Source organism: Anolis carolinensis, unplaced genomic scaffold (assembly GCF_035594765.1).
Source record: "Anolis carolinensis isolate JA03-04 unplaced genomic scaffold, rAnoCar3.1.pri scaffold_13, whole genome shotgun sequence".
Lineage (NCBI taxonomy): Eukaryota > Metazoa > Chordata > Lepidosauria > Squamata > Dactyloidae > Anolis > Anolis carolinensis.
The window spans coordinates 11,943,550-11,964,038 of NW_026943824.1; the positions used below are offsets into that span (position 1 = coordinate 11,943,550).

Sequence of the window (20,489 nt, forward strand, 5' to 3'; positions counted from 1 at the left end):
TTTTATTCAATGGCTTATTGGGGGGATTTTTCTCAACCCAATCATGATGATGATGATGATGATGATGATTAGGTTCGCTTTCACTGAATGGTTTAATGGGAGGATTTTCTCAACTCAATGACTTTCTTCTTCTTCTTCTTCTTCTTCTTCTTCTTCTTCTTCTTCTTCTTCTTCTTCTTCGGATCTCTTTTATTCAATGGCTTATTGGGCGGATTTTCTCAACCCAATGACAAACCAATGTGACACACTGAAAATCATATCAATACATTTGTGGGTGTGACTTTTACGGATTTAATTATTAGCAGGTTCAATTGAAATGTTATCCTTCGAACTCTCTAGATCCTCCAGTCCAACTCGTGTGGTCTGCTTTGCTGGAAGTTGCCCATAGAGCCATACTGGAGGATGGATTCCTGGGGTGTATCTACACTGGAGAGTTAATGTAGTTCGAGGCTACTTTAGCGACCTTGCCTCAATGATATGGAATCTTGGTAGCTGTCATGTTGGAATGCCTTTTTTTTTTTTTGCTCGTGTGTCTTGTCTAGGATTCCATAGAGTCGAGCCACGGCGGTTCAAGCGGCATCGAACTGCCATAGTTCTGCAGTGTAGACGCACCCAAACAATCCTGGCCAGAGCTGGATCCCATTAAGGTTTGACCTCTTCCTCCGGCCAAAGGGTTTCTTTTTATTAAGACACCGCATCCATCATGGTAATTGGGTTGCAACTGTAAGGTTATAAAACGACAGAATGTCTATAATGAGCCTCGGACGGGAGGAGGAGCCGGAGCCCCCGTTTTCGTATTTTTTTAATCTAATAATGTCAGTTTTATGGATTATGACTGGAGTTTTATGAAGTGCGATATGAAAGACTGGGGATTCATGGCTCTCCGCGGATCAATTTCGGGGGAGAAAGGGTTGTTTCCCTGCCCCCCCCCCCCAATGGCGATGATTATTCTGCACGTTGTGCCCTAGAAAATGAGGGAGATACCATAGAAAGCATATGAATTGAATTGCAGGTTGTTACGAAGCAAACAATAGGCAACGCAAGCTCATGCTCTCTGCTATAAATGGGGCTTTTAAGCAGGGGACCAGAGTTTGAATCTCCACTCAACAATAGAAACCTTATTATTGATGTAAGTTTTCCAGGCTGTCTAGCCATGTTCCAGAAGCATTCTCTCCTGACATTTTGCCCACATCTATGGCAGGCATCCTCAGAGGTTGTGAGGTCTGTTGGAAACTAGGCAAGTGGGGTTTATATACCTGTGGAATAATGTCCAGGGTGGGAGAAATAACTCTTTGTCTGTTGGAAACAAATGTGCATGTTGCAATAGGCCAGCTTGATTAGCACTGAATGCCCTTGCAGCTTCAAAGCCTGGCTGCTTCCTGCCTGGGGGAATCCTTTGTTGGGAGGTGTTATCTGGCCCTGGTTGTTTCCTGCCTGGAATTTCCCTGTATTCAGAGTGTTGTTTTTTTATTTACTGTCCTGATTTTAGAGGGTTTTTTTTAAAAAAAAATAAATAACTGGTAGCCAGATTTTGTTCATCTTCCCAACCTCCTTTCTCTTAAATTTCTCAACATGTAAAATTGTCTGCATGTATCCAGACAGGAAACTATCAGGGCCAGCTAACACCTCTCAACAAAGGATTTCCCCAGGCAGGAAGCAGCCAAGCTTTGAAGCTGCAAGGCTATTCAATGCTACTCATGGTGGCCAATGACAACATTCACATTTGTCTCAAACAGACAAGAGTTCGTTCTCCCATCCTGGACATTATTCCAGATATATAAACCCCACTTGCCTAGTTTCCAACAGACTTCACAACCTCTGAGGATGCCTGCCATAGTTGTGGGCGAAATGTCAGGAGAAACTGGTTCTCGAACATGACCATACAGCCTGGAAAACTCACAGCAACCCAGTGATTCTAACCATGAAAGCCTTTGACAACACAATAATAATAATAATAATGATGATGATGATGATGATGATGATGATGATGATGATGATGATGATGATGATAGGCGACCTTACTGGGATCTGTGCACATCATCCGAAAATACATCACACAGTCCTAAACGCTTGGGAAGTGTTCGACTTGTGATTCTGTGATAGGAAATCCAGCATATCTATCTTGTTTGCTGTGTCATACTCTGTCCTTGTGTCAATAATAATAATAATAATAATAATAATAATAATAATAATAATAATAATAATAATTTATTGTGGATGAATGAATGGTTTATCAGGGACCGGAGACAAACTGCTGCTCCAGGCAACCCTAAGGGGATATTTGGTAAAACATAACACATCTTGATTTCCCAGTTGCAGGTGGAAGAGCAAAAGAGTAATTTAAGACAGTGATAAAATGCAAAAAACACCAGGGATGCAAAGCACCCTTCCCAACTTTTACAAGTGCATGTTACATATATAAACACATATATACATATACATTAGAGTCTCACTTATCCAACACTCGTGTATCCAAGCTTCTGGATAATCCAAGCCATTTTTGTAGTCAATGTTTTCAATATATCGTGATATTTTGGTGCTAAATTCGTAAATACAGTAATTGCAACATAACATTACTGCGTATTGAACGACTTTTTCTGTCAAATTTGTTGTATAACATGATGTTTTGGTGCTTTATTTGTAAAATCATAACCTAATTTGATGTTTAATAGGCTTTTCCTTAATCCCTCCTTATTATCCAAGATATCCGCTTATCCAAGGTTCTGCTGGCCCGTTTAGCTTGGATAAGTGAGACTCTACTGCATATGCATATATATATTTATATTCTTCCCAAGTGAGGACAACCCAATGGTTGCTTGGCCAAGTCAGTTCCAGGAATTTAGAGGTTTTCTTTAAAGGAAAAAAAGAAGTGTGCAAAGGGAAGGAGGGAAAGAAAGAAGAGAGAGTGGCAGGCCTTTCAAAAACAAGAAATTGAAGGGGATTTACGGCCCTGTCCAAAGCGGAGCTCTTAACCCAAACTCTGCACTCGGTGTCGGGTTCCCTCTTTCTGAAGGGCAGCCGTCCTTGCCCTCCTCACTCCTGGGCCACAAGATCCCCCAAGTGTTTCTGGCAGAAAAGCCGTCAAGACATGGATCCATTAAAAAAGCAGACGGAAAAGTGGTGAAAGGTTTCCACATGTCACTGTGGGTTCCGTAGGAGCGCTAAGAAAGTTCCTTCGTTGCTACAGAAAAGAAGAGATATAAGGATTTGGCTCCGGGTTTATTTCTGTGAATTGTTATTTGGAATTACAAAAGATTTTCGGAATGTTAGTGTTGCAAAAAATTACCATTTTGGAAATGCAAAAAGTGCAAAAGGTTTTTGGAACTTTGAGAGTTTTAAAAATTGCCAGAAATTTTGGACTCGCAAACATTGCCTAAGATTTTTGAAATTTGGAGTTACAAAAATTGTCAAAATATGTTTAAAATTTTGGAATTTTGGGCAAAAATGACTCTGGAGAAAATCCCACTGGCATTCACCAGTACTGGTTAGTGATTCCAATCTAAATAATAACCATAGTGTACTTTGTTCCATCATTACAGTTTATCTATACTACTTTGAGTACCTTCGTTTAGACAGAGAAAGCAGGATACAAATGCTATAAATAAATAAATACAGTAGAGTCTCACTTATCCAAGCTAAACGGGCTGGCAGAACTTTGGATAAGCGAATATCTTGGATAATGAGGGATTAAGGAAAAGCCTATTAAACATCAAATTAGGGTATGAGTTTACAAATTAAGCACCAAAACATCATGTTATACAACAAATTTGACAGAAAAAGTAGTTCAATATGCAGTAATGTTATGTTGTAATTACTGTATTTATGAATTTAGCATGAAAATATCATGATATATTGAAAACATTGACTATAAAAATGGCTTGGATAATCCAGAAACTTGGATAAGCGAGGCTTGGATAAGTGAGAATCTACTGTACATACATACATAAATACATAAATATACCTGGGGTGGGTACAGAGGGTACTTTGAAAGGCTTTGGATGTTCTCCAAAATCTATTCTTCAGTCACAAATGCTCTTTTGGGATAGAATCATAGAATAGTAGAGTTGGAAGAGACCTCATGGGCCATCCAGTCCAACCCCCTGCCAAGAAGCAGGAAATCTCATTCAAAGCACCCCTGACAGATGGCCATCCAGCCTCTGCTTAAAAGGCTCCAAAGAAGGAGCCTCCACCACAGTCCGGGGGAGAGAGTTCCACTGCCGAACAGCCCTCACTGGGAGGAAGTTCTTCCTGATGTTCAGGTGCAATCTCCTTTCCTGTAGTTTGAAGCCGTTGTTCCATTGCGTCCTAGTCTGCAGGGCAGCAGAAAACAAGCTCCCTCCCTCCTCCCTATGACTTCCCTATGGATTTAGACATTCACCTCCCCTTGGCCATTTGAGACCCTAGAGAGCCATTTTTGTGACCCTGAAGTAACTCTATATTTACTCCCTATTTTGAAAAAGGTATTTAATATGGCTAAGGATTTTAATGAAAATGCCCTTCCTGCTCTGTATATTTGGCACGTAATAACAACAATAGCAATAGATCCCTAGGTGCCGCAAAAAAAGGTCCCGCACAGTGCCAAAGGTTTCCATCTGCTTTTTATGCAAAACTGGGACCCTACAAATATTTGAACTGAATGCAATCTGAGGAAGAATCCCCCGCAACATCGCCTTCTCAAGAGGACGTCCAATTGCATCCAGGTGGGACAGATTTGGGAAAGAAACGTTTGGCTTTCCGCTCCTTCCCATGGAGGCCACGGGGCAGGCATTGTTTCCTTGCGGTCTGCGTCCGCCCGCCCGGCACAAATCGCCTTGACAGCTCCAAAGGGCCCCAAAGGCTTCGGCAAAACCGGAGTGTTTCCGCCGAAGTGCCAAAGGGACCGGGGCCAGTCCAAGATGGCCTGCGTCCAGCTCCGGTTCCCATTTGCGGCAGGAAAGGAGCCGCGAGGCCTCCGAGTCCCTGAACAGGATGCCAACGGACCTCAAGGAGAGTCTCGGATCCGGCCACAGCCTCTCATTTCCAGGGAAGACAGGCCAAGCCCATCGCTCCCATTGTCCCCATTGCAGGCCCATTCCTCTCCATCCTTCTTGGGCTTTCATCAGAGGATTGTTGTCCTTGTTGGGTACCTTTGAGTCTTTTCTGACATATAGCAACCCTAATCATGAGGTTTTCTGGGGCTGAGAGAGTGCAACATGCACAAGGCTACCCAGTCGGCTTCCTTGACTAAAAAACGACAGCATTCAACCCATGGCGCCATGTCGTCCGACTCCAAAAAATTATTGTGCAAGGTCAGCTACTGTGTTTTTGCAGCCAAGCAGAGATTTGAACCCAGATCTCCATAGATATAGACCAACATCCCATTGTTCCTTCATTGTTTTCTAAGTCTAGACTCACCACCCAACTGTTACATCAATTGAGCCATTGTTGTTGGGCTCTAGAAGTTCTAGATCCCCCCCCAATGCAACTGTATATCAAACTCTGATGGAAGTATAATACAGAATCATGCTAGAGGACCTAAAAAATGACCAGAGAGGGAAAACATTTCCAGAGTGTGACTCTATAGCAACCTCCAGAAAAGGATACCATAAAATCCCACTGAAAGACCTAGAAAAAATATATAGACAGAGAGCTTCTCCAGCATTTCTAGGTCCACCCTCATGCAGAAGCATGCCACAGAATTGTGTTGGAGGACCTAGAAAAGGTCTAGAAACAGAATATATATCTCCAGCATTTCTAGATCATCCATTGTGACGCTATAATCAACCTTCTAATGGAAGCATGCTCACAAATTGTGCTGGAGAACCTAGAAAAAACCTATGGAGGGAATATATAGTTTTAGGTCTTCTAACACAACTCTATTGCCAACCTCCAAGGAAAGCATGACATAGAATCATCTTGAAGGACCTAGAAAAAGCCTATCAAGATAACAGGGCTTCAAATAGCTCCCCTCCTACTCTGGTGCTGGTGAATGCTAGGTCAGTGCGGAATAAGATCAATACCATCAGGGACTTCATTATTGAAAGTGGGGCTGACTTAGCATGTATCACAGAAACCTGGTTGCAGGAGGGCGATGAGGTCCTCCTCCAGGAATTATCATCTCCAGATTTTGTTATCACCCACCAGATGCGGACCGGGAGACGGGGGGTGGAGTGGCAATGCTCGCACGAGAAAATTTATCTCTGAGGGCGGCTCCCACTCCAAACATCTCTGGTATGGAAAGCGTTGGCCTTGTGTGGGATTCACAGGAGAGTATAGCCTTTCTACTGGTGTACCGTGCGCCTAATGCACCAGTGGACAGCCTATCACAGCTGCTAGAGGTTGTGTCGGAGTGGGCCTTGAGGTTCCCCAGGCTTATTGTTTTGGGGGACTTCAATGTCCACGCTGATGCAGGCTCCTTCTCCTCAGCAGCTGAAGACCTAGTGTCGACCATGGCGACACTAGGACTCTCACTTTATAATACTGGGCCTACACATCAGGCTGGCCACACACTAGATTTGATCTTTGGGGTTGGAATCCAAGTGACCCTAACCTCCGTTTCGGAGGTTCCATGGTCAGACCACTGCGCCCTAGGAATCCGTATAGAGCACACCAACCCACCCAACCTGGGCGCCGAACCTATTTGGGTTCGCCCGAAGAGACTAATGGAACCGGTCAGGTTCCTGAATGCTCTAAAGGCCATAGAACCTGTCAGCGACTCACTGGAGGTGCAAGTGGATACATGGAACACCAAATTATCCAATGCACTCGATGAGATCGCACCTAGACGCCTTCTCCGACCCCGTAAGAATCAGTCTCCTTGGTTCACTGAGGAGCTCCGTGCGATGAAACGGGAGAAGAGACAGCTAGAGGTCATGTGGCGGGAACGCCGTGATGAGGAATCGGAATCAGCTTATAAGAAGTCCAGAGAGTCTTATGAGCAGACTATCACCGAGGCAAAAAAGTCGTATTATGCTTCCTTGATAGTGTCTGCGAGCTCACACCCAGCACAATTATTTAAGATCATTAGATCCCTGACAAAGGTCCCTTCTGTTCCAAACAATAATGACCTGGCTCCTTCTGCTGAGGTTTTCCAGAGCTATTTTGCAGACAAGATCTCGCTTCTTCGCCGGGAACTCCCTGCCACGATGGATACAGTAACTGAACTTGAGACTCCGTGGCCACTCTCTGGGCCCATCCTGGACCGGTTTACCCCGCTGGATGCAGAGGCTGTCGACAGGATCATGACTGCAGCTAGGCCGACCACCTGCTCCCTCGATCCGTGTCCCTCCTGGCTAGTAAAATCCTGCCTAGATGGATTACGTGAACCTCTGTTGAATATAATAAATAGCTCCCTTGAGCAAGGAGTTTTCCCAGAGGGTTTAAAAGAGGCATCGGTATCTCCGCTGCTGAAGAAACCAGACTTAGATCGTTCGGTTCCCGCTAGCTACCGCCCAGTGTCGAACCTTCCGTTTCTGGGCAAGCTGGTTGAGAGAGCAGCAGTGGAACAGTTGCAGCAGTTCCTCAATGACACAGCTGGACTTGATCCCTTCCAGTCCGGCTTCCATAGGGGGCACGGGACGGAGACTGTGCTGGTCGCCATCACAGACCAACTTCGCTGCCAGAGGGATCAAGGTGGATCAGCGCTGCTTGTGTTATTGGATCTCACAACAGCATTTGATACGGTTGACCACAATCTATTGACCCACCGCCTAGCCATGACGGGGGTTAGGGGGATACCCCTGAAATGGGTGTCCTCCTTCCTCCAAAATCGGGGACAGCGGGTGGTGAGGGGAGGGTTGGTTTCCACGTGGTCTCCGCTAACTTGTGGGGTCCCACAGGGAGCTATTCTCTCTCCTCTATTATTTAACATCTATATGCGACCGCTTGCCCGACTGGTGCGGAGCTTTGGGCTCGAGTGCCACCAGTACGCTGATGACACTCAGCTCATTCTGAGGATGGAGGGCCAGCCGGACTCCGTACCCGATAGTTTCCATCAGTGCCTTGAAGCTGTTACTGGATGGTTGCGTGCCAGCAGGTTGAGGGTGAATCCAGCGAAGACGGAGATCCTTTGGCTGGGCCGTCCGGGTGGGAGGGAGATCCAGCTGCCTACCCTGGATGGCGAGACACTACGTCCGTCATCTTCGGTAAAAAGTCGTGGTGTCTTATTGGACCCTCTGCTCACAATGGAGGCCCAGGTCTCTGCTGTGAGCAGATCTGCGTTTTTCCATCTACGTCAGGCTAGGCGACTGGCTCCCTACCTATCTAGGAACGACCTGGCGACGGTGATCCAGGCGACGGTCATCTCGAGGCTCGACTACTGTAACGCCCTCTACATTGGCCTTCCTCTGTCAGTGATCCGGAAACTGAAGCTGGTGCAAAACGCGGCGGCTCGTCTTCTCGCCGGGGTGCTGGCGAGGTGGCGTATCACCCCAATTCTTCAACAGCTGCACTGGCTACCGATTGAGTACCGGATTACTTTCAAGATACTAGTACTAACTTTCAAGGCCTTACATGGTCTGGGGCCAGCGTACCTGAGGGCCCGCTTATCACCCTACCAACCCCAGAGATTACTTCGGTCTGAAGACCAAAATTTGCTTGAAGTCCCTAACATACGGGCTTATCATTTGTCTTCCACTAGGCAGAGAGCCTTCTCAATTGTAGCCCCTCAATTATGGAATCCCTTGCCAGATGAAACTCGAACCACCCGAGACTTACTTGCCTTTCGGAAAGCCTGCAAAACCTTGCTCTTCCGACAAGCGTTCAATGGGTGAAAGACTTGGGGCTATGTCTGTTTTTATTGTTGCTTTTATTGTTGCTTTTATTGTTTTTATTGCTATTTTAAAGCCAAGTGTATTGTTTTAATCTATTTTTGTAAACCGCTCCGAGCCAAACCGGGAGTAGCGGTATATAAGTTTAAAAAAAAAACAAAAAAAAAAAACACCTCTCTCGCATGTCTAGGTTTTCGAGTGAGACTCTGAATTGTGCTGAAGGATCTAGAATCACATTGGAGGACCTAGAAAAGGTCTAGAAACAGAATATATCTCTAAAATTTCTAGGTCATACATTGAGATTCTATGATCAACCTTCAACGGAATATATTCCTAAACTGTGCTGGGGAACTTATGAAAAAACTTAGTGAGGGAACACATCTGTAGTAGTTCTAGGTCTTTCAACACAACTCTATTTCCAACCTCCAGGGAAAGCATGGCATAGAATTGTCTTGAAGGATCCAGAAAAAGCCTATCAAGATAACACCTTTCTCACATATCTAGATTTTTGAGTGAGACTCTGAATTGTGCTGAGGGATCTAGAATAGCGTTGGAGGACCTAGAAATGATCTAGAAACAGAATATATCTCTAAAATTTCTAGGTCATACATTGAGATTCTATAATCAACCTCCAACGGAATATATTCATAAACTGTGCTGGGGAACCTATGAAAAAACTTAGTGAGGGAACACATCTATAGTAGTTCTAGGTCTTTCAACACAACTCTATTTCCAACCTCCAGGGAAAGCATGGGGCCGGGCTGTGGCACAGCTGGCTAGTAACCAGCTGCAATAAATCACTACTGACTGAGAGGTCATGAGTTCAAAGCCCGGGTCGGGTTAAGCCCCCGACCATTAAATAGCCCGGCTTGCTGTTGACCTATGCAGCCCCGAAAGACAGTTGTATCTGTCAAGTAGGGAAATTTAGGTATGCTTTATGCGGGAGGCTAATTTAACTAATTTACAACACCATAAAACTGCCAGCAAAACATGAGGAAAGGAATGAGGAAGTACAGCCACTAGTGGATGGTGAAGCAACAGCTCCCCCTGTGGCCGGAATCGTGAAGCTGGAAAAATGTTAAATGCCTCTGTGTCTGTCTATACTGTATGTTGTTTGTCTGTTGGCATTGAATGTTTGCCATATATGTGTTCATTGTAATCCGCCCTGAGTCCCCTTCGGGGTGAGAAGGGCGGAATATAAATACTGTAAATAAAATAAATAAATAAATTGTGCTGAAGGATCTAGAATCACATTGGAGGACCTAGAAAAGGTCTAGAAACAGAATATATCTCTAAAATTTCTAGGTCATACATTGAGATTCTATGATCAACCTCCAATGGAATATATTCATAAACTGTGCTGGGGAACCTATGAAAAAACTTAGTGAGGGAACACATCTGTAGTAGTTCTAGGTCTTCCAACACAACTCTATTGCCAATCTCCAGGGAAAGAACGGCATAGAATCATCTCTATTAAGAGAACACCTATCTTGCATGTCCAACCTGTGCTGAAGGACATAAAAATGCTTCGAGACAACATATCTTTTTGGATGCAGCTAAATGAAATTGTGGGTATTATGGTGGTACTGTATCGTGAAAAGTTCCCCAGTGTATTCTACCTGGGCAAAAATCCCTTTTATTACATGGCAAGGGTATCCAAATTCGATTCCGCAACGACCTTGTCCAAAACAAGCTATGGCTCGGTGGGTACTTTTTTGAAAATGAGAAGGAACATTTTCCATGTCGCCCGCTCTTTGATTAATCGGAGGCCCTAAAACGTGAGGACACAGCCCTTTTGCAACCGCTAAGAGACCCTTCTCAGCCCCACGTCATGATTCAAAAAGGTATGATTCACGTCCCTGCTTTGGCAACGTGAGCCCTGAAACAAACAAGGCCCTCTCTTTTCTGCAGCAAAGCTTTCCAAATAAATAACCTTCCCCAAGCCGTTTTCAAGTAGTCCTAAACTTTCCCACCTCGGCAACTAATTCAGGCTTCCTTCACATTATTTTCCTAAGTAATACAACAATTTGTTTTTCATTAGAGCTTGTCAAAAGCCGGAGCCGGGTTTATTCTTGAGAGAAGCCAGCCTCGTTCGGAGGGGGGCAAAAAGGAGCCACGTTCCTTCGGATGGATTTCCATGGCAAAAGAGAGAGTTTACAGCACCGGGTTCGGGGAGACACTTTGGCACGAATACAAATAAATAAACTGGGGTGGAGGGAACCTCAGACTGGGAGCTCATTAAATGCAACTCCTTGAACTACTGCAAAACCCAACTCTCTTGCTGGCCAACTCCTATCCAGCTTCATTGCTGAATTCTGTGGATTCTATTTATAACAACAACAACAACAACAACAACAACTTTATTTTTGTATCCCGACCCATCTCCCTGAGGGGACCCGGGGTGGCTCACATGGGGACCAAGCCCATCAACATACAATATTATTATTATTATTATTATTATTATTATTATTATTATATTATGACACAGCAAACAAGATAGATATGCTGGATTTCGTATCACAAAATCACAAGTCGAACACTTCCCAAGTGTCTAGGACTGTGTGATGTATTTTCGGATGATGCATGCAAATCCCAGTAGGGTGGCCTTTTGCAGTTGGCAGATCGTGATTTTGTCAATGTCTATTGTTTTCAAATGCCGGCTGAGATCTTTTGGCACGGCACCCAATGTGCCCATCACCACCAGGACCACCTGCACTGGTTTCTGCCAGAGTCTTTGAAGTTCAATCTTGAGGTCCTGATAGCGGCTGAGTTTTTCCTGTTGTTTTTCGTCAATGCGACTGTCACCTGGGATGGCAACATCAATGATCCAAACCTTTTTCCTTTCCACAGCTGTGATGTCTGGTTTGTTGTGTTCCAGAACTTTGTCAGTCTGGATTCGGAAGTCCCACAGTATCTTTGTGTGCTCTTTCTCCAATACTTTTGCAGGTTTCTTTGCTGCTGGGAGGTGGTACTTGAGGCCTAAGTTCCAATGAATCTTTTGGGCCACATAGTTGTGCCTCTGTTTGTAGTCTGTCTGTGCGATTTTATTACAGCAGCTGAGGATATGATCAATGGTTTCACCAGCTTCCTTGCAGAGTCTGCATTTTGGGTCATCAGCTGATTTTTCGATCTTGGCCTGAATTGCCTTTGTCCTGATTTCTTGCTCCTGGGCTGCAAGGATCAGGCCTTCTGTCTCCTTCTTCAGGATCCCATTCGTGAGCCATAGCCAGGTCTTCTCCTTATCAGCTTTTCCTTCAATTTTGTCAAGGAACTTTCCATGCAATGCTTTGTTGTGCCAGCTGTCAGCTCTAGTTTGTAGTGTGGTTTTCTTGTACTGGTTTTTTGTCTGCTGTGCTTTGAGGAGTTTCTGATTTTTTTCTTCAATCAAAGCAGGTTCTTCACTTTGCTTTACATATTCTGCCAGGGCATGTTCTTCTTTGACTGCTTGTTTTATTTATTTATTTATTTATTTATTTATTTATTTATTTATTTTTATTATTTTAAATTAATTCTATTCATTGATGAATAAAATAATAGAAATATAGCATCTAGAGCAGTGGTTCTCAACCTTCTCAATGCCACAACCCCTTAATACAGTTCTTCATGTTGTGGTGATTCCCAACCATAATATTATTTTCGTTGCTACTTCATAACTATAATTTTACTACTGTTATGCGTAATGTAAATATCTGATATGCAGGATGTATTTTCGTTCACTGGACCAAATTTGGAACGAATACCTAATACACCCAAATTTAAGTAATGCTGGGGTTAGGGACGATTGATTTTGTCATTGGGAGTTGTACCTGCTGGGATTTATAGTTCACTGACAATCCAAGAGCATTCTGAACTCCACAAACAATGGAATTGAACTCCCATGTCCAACATACAGAACTCCCATGACCTACAAAAAATACGAGAAGGGTTTGGTGGGCACTGACCTTGAGTTTTGGAGTTCTAGTTCACCTACATCCAGAGAGCACTGTGGACTCAAACAATGATGGATCTGAACCAAACTTGGCAGGAATACTCAATATGCCCAAATTTGGACACTGATAGTTTGGAGAAAATAGACTTTGACATTTGGGAGTTGTAGTTTCATTATATTGAGATGTTGGGAGTTGAAGAATTTACGATGTTGTATTGACTGTTTATTGCCTATGTTGTTTTGCACTTGTTGTATTTTGTATTTTTTGTCATATCTTGAGTGTTTTGTGAGCCGCCACGAGTCCCTCTGGGAGATGGTGGCAGGATATAAATAAAGTTTTGTTGTTGTTGATGCTGCTGCTGTTGGTATTTATAGTTCATCTACAATCAAAGAGCCCCTTGAACCCCACCAATGATAGAATTGGGCCAAACTTCCCACATAGGACCCTCATGGCCTACAGAAAATACTGGAGAGATTTGGAAGGAATTGGCAGTGATTTAGGAGAGATGTAGTTCACCTACACCCAGAGAGCACTGTGAAACCAAACAACAATGGATCTGGACCAAATCTGGCACAAATACCTGATATGGGGGCCGGGCTGTGGCGCAGCTGGCTAGTAACCAGCTGCTATAAATCACTACTGACCGAGAGGTCATGAGTTCGAAGCCCGGGTCGGGTTAAGCCTCCGACCATAAAAAATAAAATAAAAATAGCCCCGGCTTGCTGTTGACCTAGCAGCCCCGAAAGACAGTTGCATCTGTCAAGTAGGGAAAAATTAGGTACGCTTTATGCGGGAGGCTAATTTAACTAATCTACAACACCATAAAACTGCTCACGAGGAAAAGAAGAGGAAGAACAGCCACCAATGGACGGTGAAGCAACAGCTCCCCCCGTGGCCGGAATCGTGAAGCTGGAAAGATGTTAAAAATGCCTCTGTGTCTAAAACTGAATGTTGTTTGTCTGTTGGCATTGAATGTTTGCCATATATGTGTTCATTGTAATCCGCCCTGAGTCCCCTTCGGGGTGAGAAGGGCGGAATATAAATACTGTAAATAAATAAATAAATAAATATGCCAGAATTTGAATGCTGGTGCGGTTGGGGGATTGATTTTGTCATTTAGGAGTTATAGTTGCTGGGATTTATAGTTCAGAAATGAGAAATGCTGATCTAGAGTAAGAAAAAGAACCCAAAGGGCATCCAATCCAACCCCAGTCTGTCATGTAGGAAAACACAATCAAAGCACTCCCAACAGATGGCCAATAATTCTAAACTTAGCTTCTGTGATAGAAGATACAAATCAGATACAGATCTGAGTAACTTCAGGTACAGTACAAAGAGTTAGAAAAGAGGCTTATTTCCTCGTAGTTTTACAACATTGGAGGATATCATACACTGCATCTAAATCACAAAGGCTCTTCGAACATCTGCAAAAGATTCTTCAGGATATTCTTCCCGCTGTTTGGCTAAATTTGGGGCTCCAAATCTCTGTCTGCAAGTATATTTGCGGTGGAATGTATTTGTCTCTCTATTATTTTATTTTCTGTGTTTGTGCTCCTAGCAAGTATACGAAGAACTGTTGCCTTATGCCCAGAAAATTCTGCAAAGACCAAGCAAAGACACAATCCGAGGCACAATCTCTGCTATTCTGTAAACAATAATATCCGCCCGGATCGCTGCATTGAGTTAAGGAGGGATTGTATGGCCAACGCTATGGATTTTGGGGTGGCTTCTAGGCAGAGAATCCCAAACCTTGCCAACGCTCACCTGGAACAGAATACTATAGAGCCAACCCGGCCCAGCCACCATGACTCCAATAACAATTATAAAAATGTCCAATAAAACCTTGCATGAAATGTCAATTAAAATCTTGAAAAGCAGAATTAAGTGGGATATTGACGTTAAACTTTATCGTTTCCTCCACAGAGCCGGAGTGGCCGCCGTAAAATCCGTGCCGAGCGAAGCGCAGAACGGTAAATATGGCCTAAACAGAAGCCCCTTGTTGGGAAACCCTCCGGCCGGCGGCAGACTCCTCGGGGAAAGGAAAGTCGCTGGGCAATTACAAACTGTCCATAAAACGTCAATTAAAAGGCAATAAGACGAATGTGTTTTAACAATGGGCCATTATGAATGAGATTGCTACGGCTCACTGTTTCCACCTTTTTTTCTTCTTCTTCTTCTTCTTTTTTTGCAGGGAGTCGGCTGGCTACTTGCTGTGGGATTGCCACAGCGGGATGGCAAACAAAGGACTCCATTGCTGGTTAATAATAATAATAATAATAATAATAATAATAATAATAATAATAATAATAATAATAATAATATACTTTATTTTTGTATCCCACCCCATCTCCCTGAGGGGACTCGAGGTGGCTCACAAGGAGACCAGACCCAACAATATATACAGTAGAGTCTCACTTATCCAACACTCACTTATCCAACGTTCTGGATTATCCAACGCATTTTTGTAGTCAATGTTTTCAATACATCGTGATACTTTGGTGCTAAATCCGTAAATAAAGTAATTACTGCATAGCATTACTAGGTATTGAACTACTTTTTCTGTCAAATTTGTGGTATAACATGATGTTTTGGTGCTTAATTTGTAAAATTATAACCTAATTTGATGTTTAATAGGCTTTTCTTTAATCCCTCATTATCCAACATATTCGCTTATCCAACGTTCTGCCGGCCCGTTTATGTTGGATAAGTGAGACTCTACTGTATATCTATACACATAATGAAAGTGAAAATCTGTATGTGTGTATGTGACACGGGTGTCCACTTACACAGAGAGCCTCCACAAACAGGCTATAGTTCCCAGTGCTGAGAAGCCACCAAGTCACTCCTTCCCAGGACATTTCAGGTTACAGTGAGCACATCCCATTGTTCCTTTCTCTTCATTTGCATGACCCCGCCCACTGCCTCTCCCTCAACCCTTTCTACCCTTTCCTATGGCACACAGATGATGGGACTTGCATATGGGATTTGTAGTTCACCCGCACCCACTGAACCCAGCTGACATTGGATCTAAACTACACTTCTCAAATAACCGGGACACCGTTGGGTCCCCAAGCTAGTATACAATAAAATACAACAATATAAAATACATAACAACTGTGACGTCAATGCAGTTAAGGGATTTCTTTCACTTTTGAGGTGCAAGTCTGCAAAGTTTTTCTTGTAAGTCCAAGTTGCCCAAAAAAAGCCATAGACGCCTGCAAACGAATCCTAACACTGGCCCTAGAAAACCCAGAACAAGCTTACCATGGGCCATATGCTGCCTGAGAAGGTCCAGAGAATTTTTCATCCCAAAAAATGGAGGAAAGATTTGGGATTTGCATCCCAGAAGCCCCTAGAGGGTGCAATTCTCCACCTCAAAGCAATGGGAGGGAATGCATTGCAGTTGGAAATCCAGTCTGGAAGGGCATGAATGGCAGGAGATCCCGGCGGTGCAATGGGTGAAACCCTTGTGTTGGCAGGACTGCTGACTGAAAGGTCGGTGGTTCGAATCCAGGGAGTGTGATGAGCTCTCGTCTGTCAGCTCCAGCTTCCCATGCGGGGACATGAGAGAAGCCTCCCACAGGATGGCAAAACATCATATAGAAGAGTATGCACACTCTGCATGGTTTTACATCGATGCACATGCACATGGATGCTTCTTGCAACGACAATATCATAATATGCCTCTCTTGCCCTCAATGGCTTGGGACCATGATACTCTCCATATAAGATCTGCTGCAGTGTCAGGCTCCATCTCCCATCATCCGCAGTCATGGATAAGGATGGGAGACGGAACGAGAGAAGCCTTAGACTGGGGGAAGGCAGTCGTTTGTGAATGCAATCAGCAGTTTTATAGCTTTCCGACCGAGTTTATACATGTTGCTCTCCAGTTTATAGGCCATGTGCACTTGCCATAAAAGCCAGGAGTTGCTACCGCATGGCTCTCGGGTGTCACTCGTAAAGGAAGCGGGACCCCTGCCAGCTCATTTCATTAAGGAGGTAAGCATATATAATGTACACTTACCTCCTTAATGCCAGCAAGACAAAGAGGGGGAGTTGGGAAACTGCACCGGACTCTAGAAAAGGAGCAAACGGCCTTCCCAAAAAGTTATGGCTCATTGACTGCAGTATAGTGATGGGGAATTGGATGTTTTGCACCACTGCAAGTTGGAGAGGGTAAGGTCGGATCTTATATGTGTTGTGTATATGCAAGTTATGGCATTTCTATGAATTTCACGGGGTTTTCTACTTCAGGGAAGACTCAGAGATGGTTTGGCCTGTTCCTTCCTCCAAAATACAGTAGAGTCTCACTTATCCAATGTAAATGGGCCGGCAGAAAGTTGGATAAGCAAATATGTTGGATAATAAGGAGAGATTAAAGAAAAGCCTATTAAACAAACTAGGTTATGATTTTACAAATTAAGCACCAAAACATCATGTTATACAACAAATTGGACAGAAAAAGTAGTTCAATACACAGTAATGCTATTTAGTAATTACCGTATTTACGAATTTAGCACCAAAACATCACGATGTATTGAAAACATTGACTACAAAAATGTGTTGGATAAACCAGAACGTTGGATAAGCGAGTCTTGGATAAGTGAGACTCTACTGTACTGATATTCACTTCTTTTTTTCTGTGTCAGGAGCGACTTGAGAAACTGCAAGTCGCTTCTGGTGTGACAGAATTGGCCGCTTGTAAGGGCGTTGCCCAGGGGACGCCCGGATGTTTTGATGTTTTTAACATCTTTGTGGGAGGCTTCTCTCATGCCCCCGCATGGAGCTGGAGCTGATAGAGGGAGCTCATCCGCACTCTCCCCGGGTGGGATTCAAACCTGGCAGCTTTCAGATCAGCAACCCAACCTTCAAGCCACAAGGCTTTAATCCACTATGCCACCAGGGGCTCCCTGATATTCACTGATGGTCTCCCATTCAAGTTCTAACCAAGGTTGATCCTGCTTAGCTTTCAAGCTTCCAAGATCACACTAGGCATCTTTAGGGTATTTAGGTCCCAGATCAATCTTTTGTTCTTCCTTTCCACCCTCCCTTCCCAAATAATGGAGTCATAAACTTTATCCCTGTCAAACACCGTGGATATAAATTGCCGTCCAAATAATTACATGTTTAGATATTATTATTATTACTGTTATTACTATTATTACTATCACTATTATTGTTGTTGTTTGTTGTTGTTGTTGTTGTTATTATTATTATTATTATTATTATTATTATTATTATTATTGGAGAAATCTATCTTAAATTATGATACCTATTTAGGGAGAGGAACACATTGTGTGTACTGTGATTATAATTGTTTTTGGTAAACAAAACAAAATTTTAAAAAAACATTCTATCAAAATGATAATTATGATGTAATGTATGAGTTGCTGTCCAGATGTCTTTGTTCCGTTGCATTCTTCCTCTTTTGTTGTGCCAATTAGATAGTAAACCATAATATAGGCATACCTCAGTTAACAAAGCCTCCAACAAAGAAGCTCCTTTTAACAAAGCCTTTTTTATACTTGCTGAGATTGGAAAAATACAGACTTTGGTGTAGGGTTATAGCAGTGTATCTGCTATAAACAGTGCAATACTGTAAAGACCTGAGCTGGGAAAGAATGGGATTCTACTGTTGTCAATATTGCAAAAGCTGCGTGTGTCTGCCTAGAACAGTCAAGCTACAGCAGTCGCCTCCAGAATCACTTACTGCATGATCACAGGCATAAATCCATAAGCATGAAAGCAGGAACTTTTTCCAAGGGAAAACTCTTTCAGGGACGTAGGCAAACACAGGAAACATGAATCATGAACTTGAGAGCTGAGATAAGAACCTGAACCTTTTGGCAACATTGTCTGCTCTGAGAGACACGAAGTAAACACCACTTAATTTAAGCCCTTGCCTGACCAAGAAGCCATGAGATCATGCCTCACACACTTGGGTTGTTTCAAGGATTTCTCACCAACGTGTAATTAACCTATTCTTCACTCCCTCCATCTGGAGACCTAATCAGATATTGCGGAAAAACTCCCCATCAGTTGAAGGCTGATTCCCAAGAGAAATGGACCTTTCACCAGTTTCCCTTTCCCCTGTTGCTAAGGAACAAACATTGGAATCCAAAACATTCATTGACTCATCTTCAACTGCCTGACCTTCTCTCTTTCTTCATCGCTATGATACTTCACCTTGTTGATGGGAAGCTTCCCACTGGAGTGGAAATCATCTATCGGACAGATGGCAAGCTATTTAACCTCAGCAGACTGAAAGCCAAAACCAAGGTCACCACAACATCTGTTATAGAACTCCAATATGCCGATGACAACGTAGTCTGTGCGCAGTCAGAAGAAGACCTACAAGCCACTCTAAACACCTTCGCAGAAGCATACGAGAAGCTCGGCCTCTCATTGAACATCGAGAAAACCAAAGTGCTCTTCCAACAGGCACCAGCTAATCCCTCTGCAAAGCCAGGAATACAGCTTAACGGTGTCACATTAGAAAACGTTGACCATTTCCGCTCCCTTGGCAGCCACCTCTCCACAAAAGTCAACATCGACACTGAAATACAACACCGCCTGAGCTCTGCGAGCGCAGCATTTTTCCGCATGAAGCAGAGAGTGTTTGATGACTGGGACATCCGTAGAGATGCTTGTTTACAAAGCCATTGTCCTCCCAACCCTGATCTATACCTGTGAAACGTGGATGGTCTACAGACGTCACACCAAACTCCTGGTGCGTTTCCATCAGTGTTGCCTCAGAAAAATCCTGCAAATCTCTTGGGAAGACAGGCGGACAAATGTCAGCGTGCTGGAAGAAGCAAAGACCACCAGCATTGAAGCGATGCTCCTACACCATCAACTCCGCTGGACTGGCCACGTTATCCGAATGCCCGATCACCGTCTCCCAAAGCAGTTACTCTACTCCGAACTCAAGAATGGAAAACATAATGTTGGTGGGCAGGAAAAGAGATTTAAAGATGGGCTTAAAGCCAACTTTAAAAACTATGGCATAGACACTGACAACTGGGAAGCCCTGGCCCTTGAGCGCTCTAATTGGAGGTCAGCTGTGACCAGCAGTGCTGTGGAGTTCGAAGAGGAATGAATGGAGGGCTTAAGGGAGAAACGTGCCAAGAGGAAGGAGCGTCAAGCCAATCCTGACCAGGACTGCCTTCCACCTGGAAACCAATGTCCTCACTGCGGAAGAACATGCAGATCAAGAATAGGTCTCTTTAGCCACCTAAGAACCCACCCCCAAGACACCAGAGATGGAAGACAATCCTCCTCGAACTACGAGGGATCGCCTAAGTAAGACTGAATTTCTCTCTGTTCGAAGGCCTGCGGTTCACCCCGATCACACACAGACTCCTCAGTTAGAAACCCATCATCCCCCTCATCCTCTGAGAAATCCCCAGCCTCTTGCTGAACCCCAACACTTCCATCAAACCGTCCCATGGCAATTAGAGCAAATTATAAAAAATAATGCATTGCTGAAATGCCGCACTTTTCGCACCTTCCCTAGTAGTGCCATTGTGCCAAGTCGTCATGCTTGACCTCACCTGGAAGAGAATTTGCAGCAAGCCGTGAAGGATGCACAAGCGCCGACCCAGGAACAGCAAGAAGGGCACGGCCAGTTCAATAACGTGGTTGAAGAGCGTCTCAAACTGGTGGAAACCCTCCGGAGAGCGGTGCATGTAGTAGGCGATGGGGTTGGGCACAGGTTGGGTCTGGAAGAGAGCGAGAACCGTAACGAACATCAATTAGTTAGAATTAAATGATATAGAGATAGTTGTCTTCAGGCATGGGCAAACTTTGGCCC

The 20,489-nt window shown here is 43.9% G+C and overlaps 1 protein-coding gene across 3 annotated transcripts in view; it reads right to left on the bottom strand.

Annotated features, from left to right (window-relative positions):
* lmf1 (lipase maturation factor 1) overlaps positions 1–20,489 on the bottom strand; it is a 120,044-nt gene that overhangs the window by 21,386 nt on the left and 78,169 nt on the right. For all 3 annotated transcript variants that reach the window (XM_062964711.1, XM_062964710.1, XM_062964709.1), the window contains one exon: positions 20,230–20,397. In XM_062964711.1, the coding sequence (XP_062820781.1) occupies positions 20,230–20,397 (168 nt within the window). The remainder of the gene's footprint in view (positions 1–20,229; positions 20,398–20,489) is intronic.